Source organism: Aythya fuligula, chromosome 1 (assembly GCF_009819795.1).
Source record: "Aythya fuligula isolate bAytFul2 chromosome 1, bAytFul2.pri, whole genome shotgun sequence".
Taxonomy (NCBI): Eukaryota; Metazoa; Chordata; class Aves; order Anseriformes; family Anatidae; genus Aythya; species Aythya fuligula.
In genome coordinates this window covers 90,153,270-90,178,912 of record NC_045559.1, presented here as the reverse complement: position 1 = coordinate 90,178,912, position 25,643 = coordinate 90,153,270, and the positions used below count along the sequence as shown (strand labels likewise).

General features: G+C 40.7%; 1 protein-coding gene across 1 annotated transcript in view; it reads left to right on the top strand.

Annotated features, from left to right (window-relative positions):
* The first annotated feature begins 4,693 nt into the window (after window positions 1–4,693).
* IMPG2 (interphotoreceptor matrix proteoglycan 2) overlaps window positions 4,694–25,643 on the top strand; it is a 55,068-nt gene continuing 34,118 nt past the window's right edge. The window contains exons 1-3 of the mRNA XM_032208020.1: window positions 4,694–4,772; window positions 6,064–6,315; window positions 17,150–17,316. Coding sequence (XP_032063911.1) covers window positions 4,694–4,772; window positions 6,064–6,315; window positions 17,150–17,316 — 498 coding nt within the window. The remainder of the gene's footprint in view (window positions 4,773–6,063; window positions 6,316–17,149; window positions 17,317–25,643) is intronic.

Here is a 25,643-nt window from a genome sequence, read left to right as displayed (position 1 = left end):
TGAATATATTCAATGTTCCCTTACTACAAATACTTTGGACTTTTCTTACGGTATAATTAGTTTATATCATGAAGCAATATTTGTTCTCTTTTAGATTGACTGTTTTATAGATATTTAAAAACAAAAGTTATGTATACACTTTTCTAAATTGATTTTGTAACAGTAAAGGATTACCTTTGTAGATTGATGTTAGATACGTGCTATGCGAATGCCAATACATTTGATATTAAAATCTCCAGAAGTTGCTGAACACGACTGTCAACCATTCTTTTCCCTTCTGCCACAAATAACTGGTGAGCTAAGCGTAAGATAGTTCATCTTACTGCATTTAAGGTATGTACTTAGTATGTCTCTCTTAATTCAAATATGTTTCTAAAAAGGCACACAGCTAGTTCACAGTGTTTGTGGCAAGTAAGTCTGCTTTTTGGCTTGTCAGACATAGTTTTCTGTAGTCTTTTCAGTTTTCTGCTTAACAGTGTGGACAGCCTGAGTGATAGTTGGGGAAATGCCTGGATCCAACAGCCTCAGCCCACATTGTTCCAGCCATAAGCATTTAACAGATAACGTGGTGAATACTAGAAGCGTTCATGGGACAAGTTGTACTCCATGTACCTTTGTTGGTGGCTTTTGTTTGTTTGTTTGCTTTTTTGTTTGCTTGTTTGTTTCTTTTTAATTGCTAGAACTCTCTAGAGATAACTTCTGGCAGTGCTCTTTTATGCGGAGTACTGGACAGACTCAGGGCTCTTTGTACACATCTGTGTCTCCATTTCCTGTATCAATCCCTGTTTAACTGAAATGGTAGAGTGGTGTGATACTTAAAAGCAAACCAATCTTTGTAGGGCTCTTTAATGTATACTTTGCAATTTGTTTTCAATTGTACTCATGAAATGTTAAACATAGCTAAAAGAAACTGCTACGATCTGGCTGTGTGGGACCTGAAACTGGCTTCCATAAAGAGATCTGACTCATGGAGTTTGATTTAGGGTACTGTTGGCAAGCGTGACACAAGAAACAAGGCTGAAGAGAAATAACTTGTAGGAAATAAATCTTCCAGGAAAAATATATATACAAAAAAAAAAAAAAAAAAAAAAAACACAACAACTGCTTTTCATCAAGCACTGGAGGACTGAATCATGAAAACATGAGTGTACTTTAAAAGGTATCTGTCAACTGGCAGACATAGATTCACAGCAATCTCTCTCTTTCTGGGACTCCCCTCCTGGGATTTGACCCTGAAATGAGGTCACAATACTCAGTAAGTACTATACCTTACAAAATTACGAAGACTCAAAAGTTACAGTGGCAACACGCTTGTCTTGGTTGTGAAGGGAGTTGTAATATTTCCTCTGGCAACCCCTTCCAAAAAAAAATAAAAATAGAAGGACTCATAGGCTTCTAGATTTAAAAGCAAGAATTGTAGAATGAGACATGGAAGATCTCAAAAGAGCAGAAAATGCTTCTGTTGATGGTCAAATAAAACCAAGACGAACAGCAATAAATCTGTCCAGGAGGATTGAAATGGGAAACACCGAAGATGAAGCACAGGCATGGGGATCACCTTAGACTGTCGAATAAGGTAAGATGTATTCACCTGATTCAGAAAAGGAGGAATGCTAGAAATAAGTTTATATATTATGGCCAGAGTAAATAATGAAGTGTTAGATTACTTCAGTTGACCTCACTTCCTGATTTTTCTTGTCTAAATATTTTACAATACTAGATGATGGAAGGAGGTGGTAGTAGGACAAGCTGTGCTGGGCTGATCTGCTCAGCTGGAAGGCTAAGCAGCTTCAGGCTGTGCTTATTCTTGGGACATGGTTCACCAGAGAGCTCCTGCTACCAGGGACACAAGCAAAAGGCAGTCATGGAGAAATGCTGGCAACAGCAAGCACAGAAACCTAATGAGTGAAAAGACTTAGTCTAACCTGATTGTCTCGGCTAAACTGATCAGGAATTTTGCTGGAGAATCCTGTCACATACCATGAAGTCGCTTGCTGTAGTGCAGGCACAGGAGACAATTTGTAATCTTGGTGTCATGCTGTTTTCCTGAAAAACAGGGAGCTTTTAAGCCATCATGCAACCCCTTGTTAGAAGTATTTAATTAAGGTATACTTCTATGTTGCATTGTTTAGCTACAGATGGATGGATTTAGCTTTTTGAATAAAGTGTATCTGAAAAACTAAAATTTAAATTATGTGCATTATAGCAGAATTTCAGGACTGTTATCCTGTAAAGTACTATGAATTGGATAATCACATCTGTTACATATCCTTTTCAGAAATACAGTGTTAGAAAATTGGCTTTTTATTATCAGAGGTGTTGACAGGACCTTGGTCTTTACTTTCCCCTCTTTTTACCAGCAAGAATATACTTTTCCTAAATACTTTTGAACAGATGCAATCTGGCTGATGGAAATGAAGAATTAACAGTATTCTTATGCAACATATTTCTCTAAAGGTCCTAGCCAAATCAAGGGAGGCATTCATTTTTGAGGGTTACTTTGAGAAATTTATTCCAGGAGTTGTTTTGTTTTTTTTAATAAACTTTAAATGGTGATTATGCTTTCTTAGCTATGCATTTTGCTGTCATAAAGGCTTAGAAGGAGATTTGTAGCTGTTGCAAATTCAAATTGCAGTGCTGAAATCAGCATTGAATATAAAATTGATGCTTTGAACTAATACAAAAAAAAATGAAATTAAATGTTTAGAATACTTTGTCACGCAGAGGCTGACATAGCCGTACCATGAAAAGCTATTACATTTTGACAGAGAGATAAAGCAGGTAGTTTTTATACTATCCAAATTCTGATTGCGTTTGAGTACTTGAAAAAGCCAGCAACACTAAATATGAAAACTCTCCAGGAAAGCTTTGTACTATTTTTCATACTCTTACTCAAGCTCACACATTCTGAGAATGTTTTCTAAATGGATTAGTTACCATGCTTTCTTTAGATGAGTTAGCCTCTGCCTTTGTAAATATGTAAAGTAATTCTAGTCTTGATCATTTGCATTTTCTCAGGGTAATGGAAGCAATGGCAGTCATGACATCGAAAGCACCTACATCTGCAGAGGATTAAAGAAGGGCTGGTGTGTGTTGCTGAATCCAACATTGTAGTACAGGTACCCAAGCTAGCCTCAAAAGTTTATGGGCAGGAAAGCAGTATTGTTCCTGTGCCTCACCTCAGAGGGACTGTTCAATTTACAGTTTTGGTGTGGTGTAGTGTGCGTGTACTGCTGCTGCCAGTTGTGTAGCTAGCTTAAAAGAGCCAGCCAGGGTAAAGAGTGCTGGTCTTGATGTATCTGAAATGTCTGATTCTAAGAAAACTGTTCAAGGGTGTCGGAGCAGCTCAGTGGTTTAATATAAAGTGTAGTTTAGTAGTTCTGTGGAAAAAGGAAAAGCATTCTTTTTGGTATCGAAAATACCAGCTAAAGTCTGTTAGATGTCATAAGACAGAGTTTAAAAGGGTGGTTTCCTTTGATTCCTGTGAGTGTCCTGTTTGTAATGTCGGGGATTATCAGTGTTACCTGAATCATTAAGAGTTCAGCAGAGCAGCCAGAACAGAGGAGTCAGCACTGTATACCTCAGGAGCCCTGTGCTATTGCTCAGCAGACCATCATCTGGGAAGCCTTGGGAATATTTATGCAAAACCACTGCCCAAAAGTCACCTCAGTGAAACCAGCTGTTAGCTCAGATACATCTGAATGCAGTATCCAGCTAGTTCCAGGTAATGCCACCCAGGAGGCAGCCCTGACACGTTTTTTGTAGTGGTGTGAATGCTGCCTGCCATTGCGGGTTGGCCTCAGTACACGTTTCCACAAGGAGCTGACGCCTGGACAAGAGGGAACTGAGAGAGCTGCTGCTTTCCTACACCCTGTGTCCTCTCTGCAGCTCTTCTTAACTGATCGCCTCTTCAGGTATCAGCACAAATCTGTTCTTAATGCTCATCTCAGATTATATCTGAACAGAAATGAAAGAGTCGCGATTTGCCCTGATTTTATCCTGGGGGAAGCAGATGTTGTGGGATGCAAAAAGCAGTGGGGTAGCAGCACAAGATTGCCTGCTTTAGCATGGACTCAGGCAGCAGGGCTGTGTTACCTCTGTCACCAGCAGAAACCTACGGAAAGATTGTTTCAGTCTTACCCACATACGCATCATTGCTAAAGCCAGTTGCTGCATTTTTAGATATATATAATTGTACAAGCAAAAGATAAAGCTCACTGAGACCTGCTGGAGAGTAGTGTGCTCACATTGATGTTTTGTGGTCAGCTGGATTTTAAAAATGGACAGAAATTGAAGGGCCAAGGCAAAAACATGGTTAATTAAGTGTGAAAGGTGCTGTCCTTGTTTGGACTGTCGGTTAATGGTATGACAAGCTCTGGTAAAGAGCTTAGCTGGCCAGATTAAAATTAAAAAATTGTCTCAGTCCATCTGCTAGCTCCAAGGCATTTACTTCCATCACCTTTCCTTGTTTCTTCACTGAAGTGGAATACTCTCCTTGAAAAGATCATTCCCAGGATGTCTTCTTTTTTTACCTAATGTTTTTTCCAAAGATAACTAACTATATGTGACATCAAGACATTTTCAAGAAGGGCAATGTGCTTGGTTGTTTCAAGGAGACGTTAAAGACAACAGCTCTTTGCTAAAAGGGATTTTATTTTCATCTTTGCCTATTGGTTTTTGGACACAAATAACTATGTTTGCCTTCATTTGGAAAATCTCTCTCTTTCTTTTGGTTTTGGGAGTGATTAAAGGAGATCTTCAAACAGTTGCAGGTAATGCAGAAATCTTCTTTATATGCTTGTTTTCAAGGTTCTACCCTAATATAGCAGTGTGTAGAAATAAAAATGTCTCTTAATTGAACTGAAGGAGGATAATACAGAAAAACATTTGTTCAAATCTGTGCTGTGATATCGATGTAGATACGGAGTTGTTAGAGTGATTTCCAAAAGAGATGACTGTTGTTTTAAGAGCAGAGTGTAGGTACAGGATGCAAGTTTTCCCAACTTTGAGAGACTTTAATAATGATAAGCGAGTTTTCTATTTGGTGCTTTTTTCTTTAGTAATTTTGTATTAAACCAAAAACAACAACAACAACAAATCTTCTATTTCCTCTACGTGGACAATGAAGATGTGTCAGTTTGGGTAAAGATTGGAGTTCTGCCTTAGTGACCTTGTTTGATGTTTCCTTCTCCCTCCAACATACCATCTGGTGGTGACCTTCTGCTTTAGAGCTGATTATTAATTTAGCATCAAAATAATCATCATCTTTTGGTCATCAGAGTCAAAGGTGCTATTGACTTTGAAGTTGCAGAATGAAGTCATAATCTGTAGGGTGAAAAATGGTGTACAATTGCTACTGTTCTTTCTGTAATTAATGATTAATTTTGATTCTTTTTCAGTTGTTTTCTGGGGAAACAGTTGAAGTAGAAAGGTTGCATTCACTAATTTCAGATCAGCTGTCTGTGGAGGTTAGATAATTAGATGGTCAGACTAAAACTAAATAGACACATTCTCCCCTGTGCTCTAAAGTTTCCTTTGAAGTGACGTGGAACAATTCCCATGAGAGGAAATTTTAAAAGAGCTAAAAAGCTAAACCCCTTTTTTTCTTCTCCCACTCCCTCCTCTGCTGTCAAGTAGGCACCTGTCAAATGATGATAGAAGGTGAACTTGCTTTCTGTCAGTTCAGGCAGCTTTCTTCATGCATAGGTTATAAGTGTGGAAAGAATGTATGGAATAAGGGGGCTTTTACATTAACTATATCTTCCATTCCCCGCCCTGAAACTTTCAAGCACATGCTTATTGACACGTATAGTCCCACTGGCTTAAGCCAAATCGCAAAAGGGAAGTTAAACACAAAACATCAGCATTCACAGGGTTAGGGCGTGTTATTGTTTGATGGGATACTGTAAAAGAAGTGAAGTTTGTTTATAATAGTGCGGTCATATGGATAGCTTTTGGCTTGTTAACAGAAAAAAACAGTTATGTCCTTCAGAGATCGGAGCGATGGCATTAAGATACGTATGATTGCATCTGAGAAATTTGTATGTGGTTTCAATTTTACAGCAGAAGAAAAACAAGCTAAAGATGGAAATCAAGCTTCACCAACCCCTCAGCTCAGTGTCTGGCAGTTAGCGAGCCCTTCTCTGCCTCCTGAGTTGAAAAAGCTTAATGGCATGGTGGAGGCTGAACAGGTCAACAAGCGTTTGCTGTTTCGAAGGAAGCGGTCCATTCTGTTTCCCAGCGGAGTTAAGATCTGCCCCGATGAATCTATTGAACAGGCTATTGCCAACCACCTGAAATACTTCAGACTCAGAGGTAAGTGAGCATGAAGATCATACAGCTCTTTGGAAACTGATAGCATTTATTTGTAATAAAAAATAGATGAAACTTTTAAACATAATGCCATGCAATAGGAAATGCATTATTACACACAAAAAAAATAAAAAAAATCTTCTGTGACAATCTTCCTTATGACAGCTGTTCTGAGCTATTTTTTTTTAAATCACTTTCTGGCTACACTCATATCATAAAAACTCTCAGTTCCTGATATCAGTTAACATTTAATTGTTGTTAATAGTTGTTCAACCTTTCTCATAGAACAATTTGAACGCTCAGAAAAATGGGCACTAGGTACAAGTCAGCTAAATGGCAAAGCTGATAGTTTTTATTTAGTGTTTTTGAAGTGCTAGTAGAACTCAGAAAGGGATCTTTCAGAAAAGAGTCAAGTCAGAGACATTGGTCTCTCATGCACGTGACTTTTGGCTGTGGCTGGCTGTTCTCTTGCCTAGAAAGCCAATCTCGTGTGTCAGGCTGTGGTGTAACAGAGCTGAGGCCTTTGTTTTAAGATACAGAAGCTGGTGTGAAAGAGTTTGTTCTGAAAATCTGAAATATTCTCAGTAACAGCCTCTTTCGTGAGTTGGGATATTACAGCGGCGTGATGTATCTTAACAGTCCTGTCTGAGATGATTGGAATAAAGTGCTTTCTGGCATTTGTGGATCTCTGCAGAGTAGTATTCAAACACATTACTGCATCTTACAATGTTCTCCCGTAGTCTATTGGTTAAACAGGGAAGAGCTGCGCTCACTTAAAGGTGGAGGAAACACCTTCAGAGATGTGTTTTTGCATTTCTAATTAACATTTATTACAATGTAATAGATGTAACTTAGTTTTTTGTTTTGTTTTGTTTTTTAAGAAAAAATTGAAAAAGGTCATACTGCCTTTTGTGCCCCCATTGCTGTTATGTTTATGTCATCATACTAATGTCATCGATGACATTAAATCACTGATCATCGATGACTAAATCACTTTGACCAATAATTCTACCCTACACGACTTGCCTAAGGCCTTCCGCAAAGCCTGAGATGAGGCAGGGTGTTCAGCCTGTAATCTCTGTGTCCCACACCTCCACCATGAGTGCTGGATCAGCCTTTCTGCTCACTAGATGAATGCCTCTCTCTCTCAGCCGTCACAAGATGAAAGCCATTCTATCACTCCGGGGCTGTGGGAGCCCCGTTTGCAGACTTGTCTTTTCAGCATGAGCTGTGGTAATGATGCTACGCTCTGAGTGAAAATTCCTCTTTCCAAATAAAGTTCCGGAGGCCTGTATTAGTGTCAGTGTGCTACCATACAGGGACTTAAAGAGACAGTTTTGAGCAAATGGGCTGATCTTTACAGCTCTGGGACATTTGTATTGTATTCTTATTTGGATTAATGATATTGCATTGCTTTGATCATGTTGGGCATTTAAAATTACAGCTGGACTAAAGTGACAGAAAATGATGTCTGTAGAGAGGTCTGTTTACGGTCCAGTGCAAAAAGAAGCAAATTCCTAGCTTCTTTTATTGCCACTGTCTAGGAATTAGTTTTACTTTGCTCTGGTAAAGTCTCCCTTGAGCCACAGTATATATGCATCTAGGCCTAGCAAAGGTATTTGAAGTATATTTGAGTCAGTTGGGCTTTTTGTTTTCTTTTTGTCTTTTAAGACACGTCTTCTTCTGAGGCCTGTTAGAGATGGGAGGTTTGGCTTCATGTAGTTTGAATCATGCATTCTGTATTTCTCCTCCCTTCAGAGCAGTCAAAAACAATTAAAACCAGGAGTTACTGAGTGTCTGTGTAAAAGTAAACATAAAGAACGTATTTGGAGAGCAAAGTGGAATTATGTGGGATCAGAGCCGCATCCAAAGATCGACTTGTGCCCAGCCTGAGTGAGACATTGACATTGATCATGCAGCTTGACAGGTTTTGCAAGCGTCTTGTTTATGTCTGTTCAGTAGCACTCAGCTGTTGTTTTGCTCCAAGTGGATCCCTGCAATGTACTTTGACTGCAGTCACCCCTCAATTATATGTGATATAGGAGTGTAGGCAAATACCAAGTAAGCAAAAGTCTGAATGATAGTAAAGAAAAAAAATCTGTAAATTAGGTTGTAAAAGCTTATTTAAAACTTAATGATCCTAGGTTGAACCAAAGGTCCACCTAGGCTTTCTTTCTGCTTTCCTACGGGACTTCTGGCTTCCACAGTCCTCAATGACTTCTTGAGCAGAGATGCTTTGTTCACCCTTAGCATGTTAAACTTTTGAAAAAGATCTCTACAAGAGAGAGAATTATAATTAGCAACAAGTCTGGCAAGGCCTGGTTCAAGCAACCTGTCATATTCATTCTGTTAGCAGCAATACACTGCATCATAGCTATTTGGTTAATCACATCCTGAGTAAATGCACCTGAGGTAAGTGAGAGCTGATGGTGCTGTTACTTTTTTTCATAAGATCACAGAATGGTTTGAGTTGGAAGGGACCTCAAAGCCCATCCAGTTCCAGCCCCCTGCCATGGGCAGGGACCCCTCCCACCAGCCCAGGCTGCCTAAAGCCCCATCCGGCCTGGCTTTGGACACCTCCAGGGATGAGGTATCCACAGCTTCTTTGGACAGCCTGTTCCAAAGCTCCATCACACTCACAGTGAAGAATTTTGTTTGATCTAAAGCTCCCCTCTTTGAATTTAAAGCCATTAGCCCTTGTCCTATCACTACACCCCCTGACAAAGAGTCCCTCCCCAGCTCTCCTGCAGGCCCCCTTTAGGTACTAGAAGGTTGCTATAAGGTTTCTGAAGAGCCTTCTCTTCTCCAGGCTGAACAACCCCAATTCCGAATTGTTGGGAATTGGCTTCAATTCAGCTTCAATCAGCCTGTCTTCCCGGGAGAGCTGGTCCAGCCCTGATCATCTTCATGGCCCACCTCTGGACCTGCTCTAATAGGTCTATCTCTTTCTCATGCTGGGGGCCCTAGATCTGAACACAGCACTCTTGGTGGGGTCTCAGGAGAGCAGAGCAGAGGGGGGCAGTCACCTCCCTCACCCATAAACTTGCTGAGGGTGCGCTCAGTCCCACTGCCCATGTCACTGACAAAGGTGTTAAACAGCGCCTGCCCCAGACTGACCCCTGAGGAACACTGCTCGTCACTGGTCTCCACCTGGACATGGAGCCATTGCCTGCGAGTCTTGGAGTGAGACCAGCCCACCAAGTCGTTACCCACTGAGTTGTCCATCTGTCAAATCCATGGTTCTTCATTTTAGAGACACGGATGTCATATGGGACAGTGTCAAATACTGTGCACAAGTCCAGATAGACAACAAAGCTGTTTCTTGGGTGTTCTCAAATTATATACCAGCTTTTTCTTGGAAATACATTTTTCCTAGCTAGCTAAATCAGTACAGTGAACAAAAAAATAAGACGGACTTTGTTTGCACTGTCAACAAAACAGTCCTAGGCAAAAGTGTGGTCACAGTTTGTCTCTTAGGGACCAGTTAGTATCGGTGATTAGAAAAACAGCTCTGTAGGGGGATAAGTATGATGGTACCCAGAATCTATTGATTTTTCCAACTTCAGTCTGCATATTTAGAATCTTTTAATCTGTACCTGTTGAAGTAAGGAATGACTTTAATATCCCATACTTTGTCTGAGAAGATGTTTTTCTCTGAAAGTGTGGCTTTAATAAAATCTATTCTTTCCTTAGTTTTATTATCAACCAAAAAAAGGCAGCTCTCATGGAAGGAATGTTCTTTTCTTTTTTGACATAAGAGCTTGTTGGGGGAAAAAAAAAAGATTTGCATGTGCTGGTCATCTGGGGTACATTTGTTCCGTCTACCTTAGAAGGAAACAGGTGGAAATATAATTATCTAGCTGTAGCTCATAGCTTTATTTACTTTTGCTAGCTTGCTAAAACCTTTATTAGAGACTGACGAACATTTCTGTCATAGGCTTTAAGCCAAGTGCTTACGCCATATAGCAGTATGCTTAGCAGCATGCTCCTTCTTTTCAGCCTACAACATCTGGATTTTTGTAGCCTTAAAAAAAAAAAGCAAGATGCAACAATATATAATAAATCATTAATTCCTTTTGAATTGTAGCAGTGCTATTGCTGCTGCTGGAAGAATCATGTCAATCTAGCGGTGGTTGGTAGCTGGACTGTTGTGATGAACACAAAGGGTGTCCGACAGGCAGCTGGAGGTTTCACGAATCAGATTTAGTGCAAGTCTAACAGCGTGGATTTCAGATATTGAGTGTGCGGGGTATGGTAATGTTGAGTTTGAATGATGGTTTTACTGCTCACAGAGAGACAGTGGCTCAGTCCTCTGTTAAATAAAAATTATTATTTGAAAGATAGCCACGCTTCCTCAGCCCAAAAGCCTGCCTCTTCCACTCCTGGCTATGGGATTGACCAGTCACCCCACGCTGACTGTCCATTTCCTTTGGTATAAGTTGCCAGTAGATGGCTGAGGATTTTAATAGACTTGAAAAACAGATTTAGTAGTAAAACAGAAACAAAATAAGAATTGTGAGGTTGCATGGCTTGTGCTGTTGTCCCCTCCATGTGTAGTAAAACAAAGGATTGGGGTTTTGGCACGATGGTTCAGGGTTACACTGCTGCTGTTCTGGGTATGTCTGAGATGTAACTACTCCGGTGGCTACCATTCCTAAATTGCATTTGCCTTTTTTCCTGCTGTCATCCATTCCCTTAAACAATTGGGTGTATTGTTTAACATCGTATTTTCAGGTGAGTAGGTCTGATATTCTCTCTGCCAGACCTGTTTTTGTCAGCCAGAGCTTCAGATGAAGCTGAAGACCTAAAGATTCTATTTAAAGATGCTGACCAAAGAAGGAGATGGATGGTATTCTCGCGTGTCATAGCTAATGGGAGCCAAGGACATTTTGGTACTTGGAAAGAATAAAATTAATTTCTGAGGAATTAAGTTGTGTGCATGATTATAATCCCTCAATTTGGTAATCTTGGGCGTAGCACCGAGCTCCTAACATTAAAGTCAGAATCCAGATTTTCTCCCCATTTCCTGGGTTGGTTCAGATGTATTTACTGAAGCAGCAGAAATAATGTTATGTTCCGCACATGGACAGAGTTGAGAGAGAAGTTTCAATCTGATGCTGAAACCTTACACGTTACAAATTATTCAAATCGTACTGAATAATGATGAAAGTAACCAGTCAAAATTCATGACAACTACCTGGCCAGAGGAGCAAGCAATAAATCAGAGTCTGGCTGCGTGAGCCATCTCTGCTTCTTTCCCTCTCTCCCCTGGCACACGTTGTGCATAGCTCATACTCAGCTGATAAATTTCTGAAGTTTATTTGTAAAACCTCTAGTTCTGCCTCCCTCTACATTTGAATGATTAGATGTCAGCTCTGCTTCTAAAAAGCTTGACTTTTCTCATGAAAGAGAATCCTTTGTATTACTGAAATATTACCAGTGAGAATAGTTTGTGCTAGAGTTTAATATGTCAGCATTCAAGGAAAAAACCTTTCATGTGGATTAGCTAATTGGCATTCAACTCTTTTAATTTAAAATCCTGGATTTCTGCAAGTGTTGTTTAAGGTCTGCTGTGTTTTAGCCCTTACACAGCAGCATTTCACCAGGAGATGAGGTGATTGCTCTGCGTACGTCTTTATTAGTTTGTTTAGCAAGTTCTAGTGAAATCTTTGCAAGGAAGGTCTCTCAGGAGGTGTCTTCAGTCTCCCTGTCACCATAGTCCTCAAAACCCACTGCCTTTAGGCCACTCAGTTGTGGAGACGTTAGAGAGGAGTAGGAATTGTCCTCACGTTGCCTCAAAATAGAAGATTCTGCCTGATGCAGTGCTCCTAGCCCCTGTACACAACTCAACTCTTAAGAAGCGCTAATGGGATTTAACTGGGATTAAACTCCAGCAGTCCCCACTTAGACAAATGGCCAGAAAGCCACCCTACCCCCCGCTAGGTGCCCGGTGCTGTCATGTGCTGCCCCTCCTATTAACCTCAGAAATCCCTGAGCACGGGCTGAGATGTAATAGGCTAATTGTTTCTCCTTTGAGAGAGATAAATGTGTCCTGGGTGGTGAAGCTAGAGCCAGAGCAATGCTGCATCCTGCCCAGGTGCATACGAGGTAGCTGTACCAGAGAATTTCAGACAGAAGGATCATCTCATCACACATCTTACCTGGAGACTTTGAAAAGAGCAATAATGTCTTTAGGAAAGGAAACTTCAAATAAGCTCTTTTTTCACCCCTTTGTACATATTTGTAGGACTGAAAAGAGCCTGCCTGTGTGGATTTTCTTTTTGGCTGAAACACAATTTGTCTTTAGCTTTTCAGAATATTATTCTGTATCATTTGTAAGTTTTTACCTGAGTGTAAACACTACATTTAAAGCAGGTAAGCTCCCAGGGCTTGGCTTTTAGGCTTTCAGAACAGGTATGCTGAGACTCACATGGTCTTAGTACATGTCCAGCTTTCTGAGGTAGCCATTGAAACCCGTTATGGCCTTCAAGAATGAAGACCTTGCCTACTTTATGTGCCTATGACACTTTGTGGAAATTTGCACAAGGGCATGGGCCAAACATGTCATTCTTTCCATTTTTCCTGCCTTGGCTCTCTCTCTCATCTTGAAGATGATTGCATTTCAGTGATGAGTTAAGTGACTTCTAATTTCTGAGGAATTGTATGCAAAATGTATTCTGGGGAAGAATTGCAGAACAAGCCATCTGTTTTCTGGTCTTGGATTGAATTGCAGTTTGTCGTGTCGATCAGTCACGCATCACCTGTGTACCTGCTTTCTTTCCTGTAGACCAGGATGATCACATCTCTATAGCAGGGAGAATTTATCTTCTAAACCTAATTTTTAGGATTCTTCAGAGGACAATTGTAAAGTAGCCGAGCAATCAGGTTAGCACTAAAATGCAAGTTATTTATTACCGTGGCCATGGGCTGCAGGAAGTCATTTTGTAGAGGAGCTTACCTTCCCACCCACGTGGAACTTCAAGGCTCTAAGCCCGCTGCCTTAAAAGATTGATCTCGATTTGATGATGATTTAATCGGTATCGTTTGCCTGGATTAGAGGCCTGATCCTGGTTCCTCCAGGGCCTGATGTTGCTGCTGCTGTCCCACGTAGTCTGTGACTGTGGCTACCCCTGTAGCAGACCAGAGAAAGTTTTAAGTGAGATCTACCAGTAAAAACGAGCTCTTGTCCCATGGCCTCAGGCTGCCCTGAGTCTTCTATTGAAGTGCTGGGTCTGCTCAGCTGTTCCCCTGTTATCCTGGCAGGGCTGGCTGGTTTGTTTTCAAGGGTTTTGCAGCTAGTCTTCAAAACCTAATTCCTGGGAAAATCTAGGCCTGTACAATAGGCTTTTTTTTTTTTTAAATTATTTTTTTTCTTAATAGTTGCAGAATGCTAATAGAGTGTATCTCATTAAGCAAGCAACTTCAGTCATAATTATGAGCTGTTGGTTTGCTGTCCATTCACTGTAAGCTCTGATGCTGTGGAGTTTTTTTCCATTCCCTATTTTCTTAAAAAATTTTACACTTTAAATTCAAAGTTATGTTGCGAGTCTAAAAGCGTACTGGTAAATCTGTGTTTTTCCTAGATGCCCATTTTATTTTATTTTCTGTTTTGGCTTGACAGAGTTGCTATTTTAAATTTTAGCTAAAAATTGCTTCATTTATTATGAGAATGTATAGATGGTATATGTGGCACAGGTAATGACAAGTTGCTGGAAGGTCAGAGAGGAAAAACGGTGATTTTTTTTTAATACAGTAAAATGTAGTTACTTGATGAAGCTTCCATTTAAGTCTCTTAAACTTTGCAATTTTATAACTCTAAGCTTTGTCTACATAGTTTCAGCATGCTTATAATCTACTTATGAAGAACATGTTTTTCTTTTGTGGGAGTTCTCAGGCATTCGTCAACAAGAAAGGTTGAATAAACCTCCCTGGCTGGCAGATAGTTCAACACCTACCGCAGGGGTGGGCTCTGGCTTTAAGTCGAAAGAAGGATATAAACTTTTATTATGGAACTGAACACAGCATGAGGCCGGTGTCTCTTCAGTTCCCTGGGTGGCCACGTCAGTTATGTCATGATAAGAACTGGCTCCCTCTTTGAGGAGAGATGGGAGATGGAGCTGTGTCTGGTTGTTTCTTTATATGAGCATGATTTGGGCCCCGCTGTTCTTTTTCTGTGCTCGGACTACAAAACATGAGAAAAGTATATGAGAAAGAGAGACTGAAACAAAGTTGGTCCTTTCCTCAGCCAGGCTATGGGTTTGCTCTTGAACACCATATAGGTAAGCACACTAGGGGATGGTTCTTGGGTTTTGCTGCATGCAACCCAAACTTGTCCTGCAAAGCAGTCCCCTGCTGTACAGCCTGGCCATATGGAATAAAGGGGACAATGACAAAATGAACTCAATGTCAGCAAGGCTGCAGTGTGACTGTGTGACAAGCAGCTCAGGTGGCACCTTGTGGTCTGGTGTGTTACCGTTTGCTGCAGTGGAGACACCAAGGCAGGGCAAAGGCCAGAGAGGACCCCTTATCTGCCATCCCCTATCCATCCCCTGAAAATATGACCCTATTCTGACAGCTTATGTCTGATTAGTGGGCTCGGACCCCACAGATGTCACAGAAGTCTTTGGGATTGGAATTGAGCAGAGCATCTAATTCCAGGCAAATGGACACACAACAAATCCTTAATCTACTGGGAGCTGATTGGGGCAACTGCTCATACAGCAGTAGCTTATATTCAGGCAAGGTACTGTCTCACCACACCCACTAAAAAAAAAAGAAAAAGAAAAAGAGAAATTAAATTTACTTAAGAGCATTAAGGAAAACTTTTATTGCCAATTATTTACTGCCAGTTATTATTTGTGACTGGAAGAGCAATCCTTTGCCTATTGCAGTTTGAAAACTGTAGGGTTAGTGCCACTGCGGTGTATTCACAAGGCATTGCCATGGCTTCATCTCTCGCTGATAGTGCGCTGAAGACTTATCCCAGCCACAGGGAATAATCTCATTTCAGGGTTGTTGCTGTACATCATTACACCTGGAGTAAAAGGCCCGTTAGTCAGAATGCAGGACACAAGTTCCCCACAAAGAAATTAAAGAGGGTGGTGTCGCCTGGAATAGGCTTCTGGATTTGAAACTAGCCTTCTGTCTTTTCCTGGACACCCAGCTCTTAGGAGTGGGATGGTAGAGGGGATACTGCAGATGTCCTTCTGCTTCAGGGAGCTTATTAATACTACAGCAGGATCGAGAAATCCCTGAGCAGGATTATGGGTTCATTGCTTGAGGTCTGTGGAAACTTGTACGGAAACGTGGCCTTTGCTTCCTCAGCTGCTGAGGCAGCCGGTACAGCTTGAGGGGGGATGTGAGAGGGTCCCATGCTTGTACATTGGGTATTTATTTCTGGTTAATAAAGATGCATATGCAAAACTGAAAGTATCTCCAATACTCTGCAGGGGAGAAATGGTCTTAACTTCTCTGATAAACTGAAATTTGGAGTGGAGAAAAGAGTTTTTTCTGCCTGGTGCCATCCAGCACCAGAATCAGCTAAGCTTTAAGGGGTGTAAGCACACATGAAACAGTTCCTTAAAGTTGTTACTTATAAAAGCATTGGATGTAAGAAAAATGTCCTTCTCGTGGCTGAAGGAAGGGATGTTTCCATGCGATCTGTGTGTTAAATTTTACACAAGTACATTTAATCCAGTTTGGAATTCAGCATACAGAGTACCAAAAAGAAATGGTAGTAAGGTACTGCTTCTGGCAGCCTGGAGCACATTTTTAAGCTGATTGACGAAAATGACTTTCCGAATATAGATTCGCGGTCACTCTCCTCTAGGGTCTTGCCTATGATGTCAAGACTTTCTCCTAATGCAAAGTGCTCCTCTGCCAAACTGTATATATATAACTAGTGAAATCAGATTAGGGCTGAAAAGCAGGGTTGTCTGCTGTTACTCCAAGCTGGCGTCTGCTGCAAGCGATTTGTAGAGTTTTTCGCCTTTCAACGTTGTTCTCTTCCAGGACACAAGGAAAATCCTATAAATCTTCATCTCTCCCAATTATCCTGGGTCAGGGAGAGGCTTTTGCTTAAGCAAGTGGTATGTGACCAAGTGCTCTGATCGACGAAGAGCACGTTCAAGAGGGAGATTAAAGCAGCTGGCATACAAGATAATTTAACCCTTAATTCACAGGCTGTCTGGTCGGCCACGGATACCCAGTTCTTTCTCAGTGCATATATGCAATAGGGTTAGAGATTGACTTATAGTTTAGCATATTATATAGTTTTGTCATCATAATGCCTCAGTTTTCAATGATTACTGCAATTATACTTTCTGAAATCCATTTTAAATTCTATGTGAAGTTGAGTCTAAAGGAATTGTTACTGACTGAGCTTCTAAAGTTTTGTTGAGTGCAACTACTGCTCTTACAAGTTAAGATTCAGCTCTCCTTTCCATGAGGACGTTTGCCTTACTATTTTGGATTTCTGAATTTTCTAAAATTTTGCCTGATTGATCAAAGGCAGTTTCACTCAGTCAAACTACTGCTGTTCTTGATGGCTGTCAGGAGGCAAGTTGCTCTCTCTTGCTCGCTTCGCTTCTCTTTGTCTTTAATAAAATAAGTACTTCAGTAAAAAATCAAGGAGGGAAGTAGTACGAGTGTGGAAGATCTGCCAGATCATCATTGGTGCATTTAATGTCTAACACATTTACAAGTTGTTGATATAGTCACTGTATTGTATATATTAATGTACTGAAAAGCAGACAGCATTTGGACCGTATTATCCTGACCACCTGTGCCCCAGAAGCACTCCTGTTTTACTAACACCAGACCTTTCTTGTGCCTTCAGTGTGTCAGGAAACAGTCTGGGAGGTCTTCAAGACGTTCTGGGATAGACTGCCAGAGCGTGAGGAGTATCACACCTGGATGAGCCTCTGTGAGGAAGGAACGATGAGCATCTTTGAAATGGGCAGGAACTTCAGTCAATCTGAGGAGCACCGAAGTCTGATTGTGAAGGTAGGTGCAGCACCACGTTGGCATTTTCTCAGGAGCAAGGGCACGCTGTCCCATTGCACAAAGCTGCTTGGCTTATGGCAGGCAGCAATGTGTGGAGCACTGGAAATACACAGGCATAAATATTCCCATCTTTTGGGTCTGTAGTTCAGAGATCAGTTCCAAACACAAAGTTGTAGCTGATCTGATGGATGGAAAAGTAACAGTGATGCAGAGAACGTTGCTTTCAATAGGTGTTTCTTACAAGCAGAGGATGTCCAGATCCTTGTCTGAAAAGGCAGCACGGCCTCAGGCAGGCTGTGGCACATTGCCCTCTGCAGCATGTAGCTGGCTCCCTGCTGTGAACTGCACATGAGGATGCCTTCAGTTCAAGTGGTGCTTCAAAGCCAGAGGTTCAGAGCTAAATTTCTGATGCTGTTAAGATGTATGGAGAGATTACCTGTGTGATGTTTTATGTTGCTTTAGGTTTGTGATGTCTGTGCACTGCAGCCTGACTGTGGCTAAACATACAAAAAACTTTGATGTCCTATGGAGGCAGTGAATAGCACTGTCACCATGAGGAGCTGCAGAAATTAAAAGCAGAGCACAAGTGTAAAATAATTTAATAAATTGCTGGGTATCTTGGTGTATTCTGTTTTTTCAGTTGAAGCAAGCTTATTTTACGTTAAAGAAAATAAAAGGAGCATTAAGCTAAATTAAAGAGTCCTATCTCAATATGAAGATGTCTGTTCAGGAGTTTGTATGAATTAAAATTAATTAAATTTTAAAGTTAAGTCCTTACTACAAATTTAAACACTTAATTTTGTACACATCTAAGATAAAGTAGATATCTTAATTTCTTTGGATAAAAGGCTGTCTTAATGTGTATGGTGGTTTATGGATCTTCTTTAAAATTACAATTTCTCCTATATTTGGAAGCTAATGAATGAGTAGTTTTATGAAAGTTCTGAGATCTCTTAAATGTATGATCCTGTAGAATCAGTAACGTTCTGCTAGTATGGATGTGCTGACGTTTTCCTTTCTGCTTTCTTGTGGACTGTTGTGCTAGGAATGAGCACTGAGGATGTGAGTATGTAAACTGCTGTGGCTAATGGGAAGAGATTTTTTTTTCCTGAGCCTGCTTGCTAGTCTTCACAGGTTGATGCTAGCCAAACTTTGCTTCTGTGATGTCCCATGGTACTGTTGTCCTTAGAAGACTGCAAAAAGATGTAGACACGTAAAATTCATGTGAACTTTTTATGTGCCCAGTAAGCGTATCATTGCTTTCTGTAAGATTTTGGTAAAGAGGTGATCTATAGTGAGAATTTACTAAAAGAAATTAGGATGATTCTTGGATGTAGAATGAGGCATCTAATTTTCTGCTCCTGTTTTTCCTATTTGGATATTGCCCTGCAATGTTATGGTGGAAAGCAGGTAAAAGTGGTCTGCATTTGATGATTTATTCAGATATTTCCATGTAATTTAGGTTTCCTTTCTCCTGTAGATTAACACATTCCCCTCTGCTTTGCAATATTCTGGAAAAAGACTGCTCATCCTTTTATTTGCTTTCAGCACAGTCAGTAAAAGGTGACTGTTATATGGGCTGATCTGATGGGACGCTAGTCTGCACGAATGGGAATTTGATGTTATCACTAGTGTGTTTCACACAAAATGTCACAAATCTACCAGGTGACTTTTTTGAAAACAAATAAAAACAAACAGAACAACCACCCTCACTCAATGTAAATTTGAGCCAGATTGAAGGTGAGGGTGCTGTGTCCCATCCAAGGTCAGCCAACTTCAAAAGGTCTCACGGTGTATTTTTTAATATATAGGTCAGAGCGTGCATTTAATTTCTCTCTGTAGTACTGAGTCACTCTTTCTCATAGGCAGTTATGCATAACATGCTTGGCAGTGTGTGGAAACCTCTTCAAAGCAGCTCTGAGAATATTCAGTCCAAACAGAATATTAAGTCCAAAGCACTTATGACTTGCTTTTCAGAATATCCTTCCTCCTGCTAGTTGCTTGCTCCAGTTTAATGCGTTGCTAAGAGCTGGGGTCCAGCTCAGCCTGTGGGACCGGGTGCACTTTCTAAAGCCCTGTGTCCTATCCTCTTCTTGCCTCTTTCACCAGCTGAGTTGACCACATTGCATGGCTAAGCCATTGCCATATTTGTGGGAATTTTTATCCTTTCATTACAGCATGTTCATTCATTTGCTTAGTCAGCTGTTGCCAAATATACTTTTCCATTCCTTAGGCTTGATTCTACAAAGCACCAAGCACTTCTCCCCTAAGGGCTGCCATTTCACAGCACGCACAGTACCCTGTAGGGTGATGTGTGTGAATAGCCCACCAGTTCGGTTGCTTGAAAGAAGAATCACTTCTGCATTGCACTGAAGGAAGGCAGCGTACGTGGTTGGTGGCACTTCAGCCTGTAAATTCTTCATCTGGCCATTAGGTGCTTCATTAAATGCCTACTGCTTTCTAATCTTCCTTTGCTCTCTTGTGTCTTGTGAATCATCTGTAGTTAATTTCAACAGTTTAGTTTAAAGCCTGCAATTGATCAAAGTATTTCTGCTTTTTTTTTTTTTTTTTTTTTTTTTTTTTCGTGTTGTATATTGGCTATTATTGCCCCAGCATTGATCTGCAATTTTTTTTTGTATTCTGTATGCTGGCAGTTTCTGGCAGTCTTATTCTAAGACTTAAATCTTATTCTAAGTATTATTGCTTTTTGGTAGATAGTAACAAGATCAGTTTTCAGAAGTGCTGCATGCCATGAATTTTCCCTCTCAAAATGAGTTCAGCATATCTGAAAATTAGGCAAAAAAAAAAAATCAATAGAGTTTGCTTTTAATAAACAGCAGTTCAGCAAAATGATTGCTTTCATGGTAACTTTGTTGTGGTGAAGGCTTTCTGTGTTGAGTGGTGCAATTAAATGACACTTTGTTAGCCTTCCTTTGTGGTTTTATTCCTTATCCTTTCCTCGAATCCCTGATAATTGCACCTACAGGTATTGCAATATCCTCTGCAGTGTGGGTTAGTTCAGGTAAAGAACAATTCTATTTCTCTTACTTTTGATGCACATTCTTACTGGTATCAGCCTGAACTCCAGTTCAAGCTCTCAGAGCAGCTCTGGTCCCAGTTCACATGTTTTTTTTTTTTTTTTTGTTGGTTTTTTTTTTTTTTTTTTTTCCCCAGGAAGATGTTCAATCTCTAGTAGTCAAAGAAGCTTGACTAATTTGGTAGAGGTGAAGGCTTACATAGCTGGATACACTCATCGGTCATCAGGTGGTTTCTATGGTAAGGGAGGTGTGCCTCAGAAGGCAGTGCTTCTGCTACTCTTTAATAAAAAAAAGCCCAGATAGTTTTTGAAAGATCTCAGAGGGGAGAAAAGCGAGCAGAAGTATCTATGGATTTCCCAAGGGCCACGTGCTTTTTGCTGTGAGATTGAGGCACTGCAGCCCAATGAGCAATCCGCATGCCATTCATAGGAACATCTACAGCTGGGCTATGGTATCTCTTCATGAGGTACCCACGGAGGTGCTGGGCACGTTTTTTGGCTTTATAAATTACAGAAATAATGCAACAGTTCTGGAGTAGCTGGGGACTGTTTTGACACCTCCTTTCCCTGTTCTTAGGGGAGGGAGGAATTTGTGTGTTCTGGGGATTCTTCAAGGAAGGACTTTCATCTATAAGAATTGGCTTCCCTGGCTATTTCTCTGAACAGTTTTTATTTAATTCTGTGCAACCTTTGTCATGGAAGGAAAATGGGGGGTCTGAATTTTCATATGCAGCCTATTGTAGTAAATAGGATTAACGGTGAGCCAGTTGTTGGTGCTTCCATGGTGTCTTTTAACTGCTGGTGCCTGCTCACCAGGAGTGCAATCACGAGGTGGCCTGGGTGTGCGGTGAGCTCCCAAGCTAGGCTCCGCCAGTGCCCTGCCTTCACAGACAAGATGCTCAGCAGGACAACACAAACTTCTTTATCTTTAAGGCGTTAGGGTTGAGCAAAACACCAAACTGGTGTTTTTTTTTTGTTTGTTTGTTTGTTTGTTTGTTTTTTTTTTTTTTTTTTACTTCTGTTTTCTTCTAGTATTTACAGACAGTGAAGTTTGTAATACAGCTTTGTCTGAAAGCCAAAAGGCAGACAAGAAAGCAACGAATCCCCTAAGCAGTGACAGGAGGCACTGAGCTGCTAAAGGTCAGCTCAGACAGCTCCTGGGCCAGGAAACAAACACTGCAGTTGTGTTGACTCAGCAGTGCATTTGTTCGGTATTGACTTTCCAGTCCATCAGCAGCCCTGTATGTTTCAGTCTGTGTTTGGAGCACCGACTAAATGCTCCTGGCTACCACAGCAAAACGCCTCCTTTAGCACGCTGAAGTGGGCACGTAGCAACAGCATCTGATCCTGCCTGGATTCTGAGCTGTGTTAAAGCCAGGAGGCAGCACCGCATTGATCCCAGTCATTTTTAACTGCTGTCTTCCAGTGCTGCTGTAGTTTCTGACCTTCTCATGCAGTAGGTGCTTTTGTCTGCCTATGGTTTCTGTGAGGCAGAAAGACCTCTTCTGCTGTCTCTCCTCTGCCTGTTTGTGTTCTGCCTGATCCTCCTTGCTAACCATGTGTCTCTTACAGTTTAATCAAATGTCTTAATTAGTTTCCAGGATCTTTTCGATCACTGACTGAGATACAATAATATTTTTTTCTTTATATATTGTATCTCCAAGTTCTTCTAAATCTGAAAAAAAGCAGATCTCTTCCGTTCTTTCAACACCCTTTCTTCCTCTCTCCCTGCCTGCTTAAGGATACAATTTTCCTCCATCACCCTCCTTTGAGTGATTCTTTCATATTCCCTTCACCTTTTTCTTACCCTCACACTTACTGTTGTCCTATTCTCCTATTGACTTTGGCTCTTCTTGCATTGCAAAATGTAGGCTTATCTAACTTTTAAATAAAACAATGACAGCAAAACACAAAACTTCCCACATATGCAAATTTATAAACCCTAGTTCTTTCTGCAAATCTTGCCTCATCTCCTTTCCACTTCTTAAACTCTGTAGTAAAAACTGTTTCTGTGTAAATTCTCTCTGTGGCCACTCTCATCTAGTTCCAGCATACATCTTGCTGTTCAGTCTCCCTTGACTGCTGACACAGTTCAGAAACTGTCAGCCATGAGGTCTATGCTTATCTCTGCGTGCAGAGCTCAAAAACAATACTTCATCCTCATCAGCCTTGTCTGATCAGCTCCTTTCCTTTGCAAATCTGGAGTTGTTGTTTTCCCTGTTTTGCATCCTGTTTCTAGGCAGCGTTCCCAAAGACATGCTGAGGAATCATTTCTGTGCTGGGAGTTCACCTCTGCTGTGCAGTTGATTCCTCCTGGACAGACTGGACCTTTAGCTAGCTCCTGACACCTTACCGTGGGTCTCTAGCTTTCACTTCAAGTTGGATGTGACTAAAACTACTTCTCTTACACTAAGGCTTTCCAGCTCTCTCTTCTTTTTTGCTCAATGTAAACAATATTTTCTCATTATCTGTCAGGACTGTGTTGCAGAGTACTGCTATCCATTCTGCTCTTTCACACCAGCTTCAGTTCTGGACTTTATCTACCTCCTTGAATCCCCAACTAATGCCTTGGCCTTGCCTCTGTGAGAGCACGATTCTGCAGCACACTGTGGGGAGGACCAGGGCAGGCAAAGAATCATTTCTTGGTATGACGTTCCTAAGGCAAATGATGTGAACAGGTGGGTTAAATCAAACATGCTTGCTACAGTCCTGCATAGATGGGATTAAACTAATATGAGATTATCAAAGATCTCCTTGACATTTCCTCCACCCTTTTCTCCTGCCTGGAATTGCCTCCAAGAAAGATATCTTATCTCCTGTGCATAAGGTTTGCCTCTTAGGATCAGGCAAGAGTATCTGATACAGCTGCTTTTCTGCAGGTTCATAAGAGAAGCTCATCCATATGGTCAGTACTGCATGCGAGTTTATGCTAGTCTGTATTTAATGCTAGGGACTCTAAATAATTTTGTGATAGTTTTGCGTTAAATAAAACTAACTGCAATGTGTTGAGAAGGGTAAGCACGAGTGCAACTGACACAAAACTCAGCTCCCAGCTTTAGAAGAATTGGTACACGTATGATTATGTTACAAGTGTCTCAGGAGAACTGATTTTATGCAAAGCATCTGCCAGAGGCAGCTTCACTGAGTAAAAGCCAAGCCTTCAAGCTGTGGTGTGGCTACCGCTGCTATGTGGAACTATTTATAGATGACTTCAAGTACTCGAAGGGTAGAGATGTTAATTAATCCCTGCAGATCCTTTTGCGGTAGGTAGGAGCATGTTTGTAACTTCATCTTGCAGATGATGGAACTGAGTCAGAGAGGCGAGGTAATTTGGCAAAGGCTCTTCTGTACTAAGTGAGAAACCAAGCCCAAACTAGAACTCTGGAGCTCTTGGATTCTAATTAGAGGGAAAAGGTGCCTATTTGCCTTAAAACTCAAGTGTATCAGTGCTTGCCCTCACCCCAGACTGGAATGCAAATTAGAGATTTAAGGGAGAGGAAGGCAATCACTACAACGTGTTGCAGACTGTGCTAGTTTAGCCACAGGGGATGCTTCGTTTTCATTTGCACATTTCCAGCTGAAAACAAAACAAAACAAAAAAACACACCACCACCAACAAAAAAAAACACATACATTTAATGTTATACAAAAAGTCTTATGTTTCAGAGTGAGTATTGAAATAATATATATTTTTTTTAACTTACAGTAAACCATGAGATTTTACCTGTGACATAATTTGCAAGATGATAAACTCTCTAGAAGTTTTGTAGTGGCATATGGATTCTAATGGATGCCTGATATTTCATTGATCAACTCATCTCTAACTTACAGTTCGTGCGTTTTTTTTGTTGTTTTCATAAAGCTGCACAGCACAGGTAGGAAGCAAATCAAAGGGTGACAATCTTTACCTTTATTTCTCAAACAAAGCTGTTGTTAAGTCCAATGGGAGATTTTGTCTGAGCAAGAATGACGAGAAGACAGGTCATTTAGTCATTTAAAGCATGTAATCCATCAAAGTTACTTTATTTCACAAAAGAGGTGATTTGCCATGGAGTGAATATTCTGTCCTGAATGAGGTGAATTAAGGGATAATCCAGCCACATGAAGAGGCTGTAATTCGATTCATGCAGTATTAGGCTTTCCTAGTATACTACAAAACTGGGTGAGGACTGAAGAATTTGATGCTTTTTTTTTTTAATATAGATGCGGAGACAAAATGTGTTATGTTTGTTATAAAATAATAATGAGGCATTTCAGGTTTGGTCAGTTCTTCTTACAATTTATCAGATAGAAGATTTTGCAATAGCAGGATGTACTGGGTAGGTCCTGCGACCTGGGCTTGAGAAAGCTGGGTGCCACCAGTTCCTCAGGCAACCCCACAACAGAGTTTTGGCCAATTATACCCCTTGCTGGGGAGTCTCCTTGTTCTACAAAATGACAAAATGATCAGGGTTATACTGACCTCTGCTGTCAGTGGCCTTTGTGGCCTATGGAGCACAGCCATTGAGTACAGACTACCTGTTGGTATTAAAAAAATGGGGGACCCTAATAACTGGGTTTGGTTTTAGTAGCACTTAAGAACTGCATTTTTTAATGAACAAATACCTTTTACTAAAAAACTTGCTTCTTGTGTATACATTTCCAAAAGCTTGGAGAGAGGGAATCAGTCTCTCTTTTCCTTGCATATCCCAGTGCACTGAAGCTGAATGCAGGCACCATGCATATTCCTTGAAAATATCAAAACTCCAGTAGATTTACTAGCCCTGCATTGATTGTGTAAAGAAAGCCAGCCCAATAAATCACCAAACAATCCATTTTCCCCAGAAAGCAGTGAGAAACACAAATTCTGTGTGGACAACGCTCATGTAAGTATTTTATGTTTTGTTTACATCGTTACAGCGTTAGGACACAGCATTGTTCCTCAGCAGCACTCTACACTGCAGAATGCTCAGGATCTCCTCCACTTCTTGTGGGGACCCCACAGAAACTCCTGTGACCTCTTTCTGGAATCAATTTCACCACTGCTATGAGGATTTTGGTGAAAAATTGTCAACTGTGTAGCCCTGCCTTAGCCTTTATACATCAATTTATGAAAAAATGTCACCCCTGTCACTTGTATAATCCTCACCAAAGTGTTCAGATTAATCCTACTACATTAATTTAAGCTGTAACTGTACTTAGAAAAAGATGGTTTTAAATCAATAGATGAGTAGCAGAAATAATGTATTTCTTAAGAGCTCTCACTGAAAAAGTTTTCATTCCTAGCCTCCATGGGGTTGAGAGAACATTG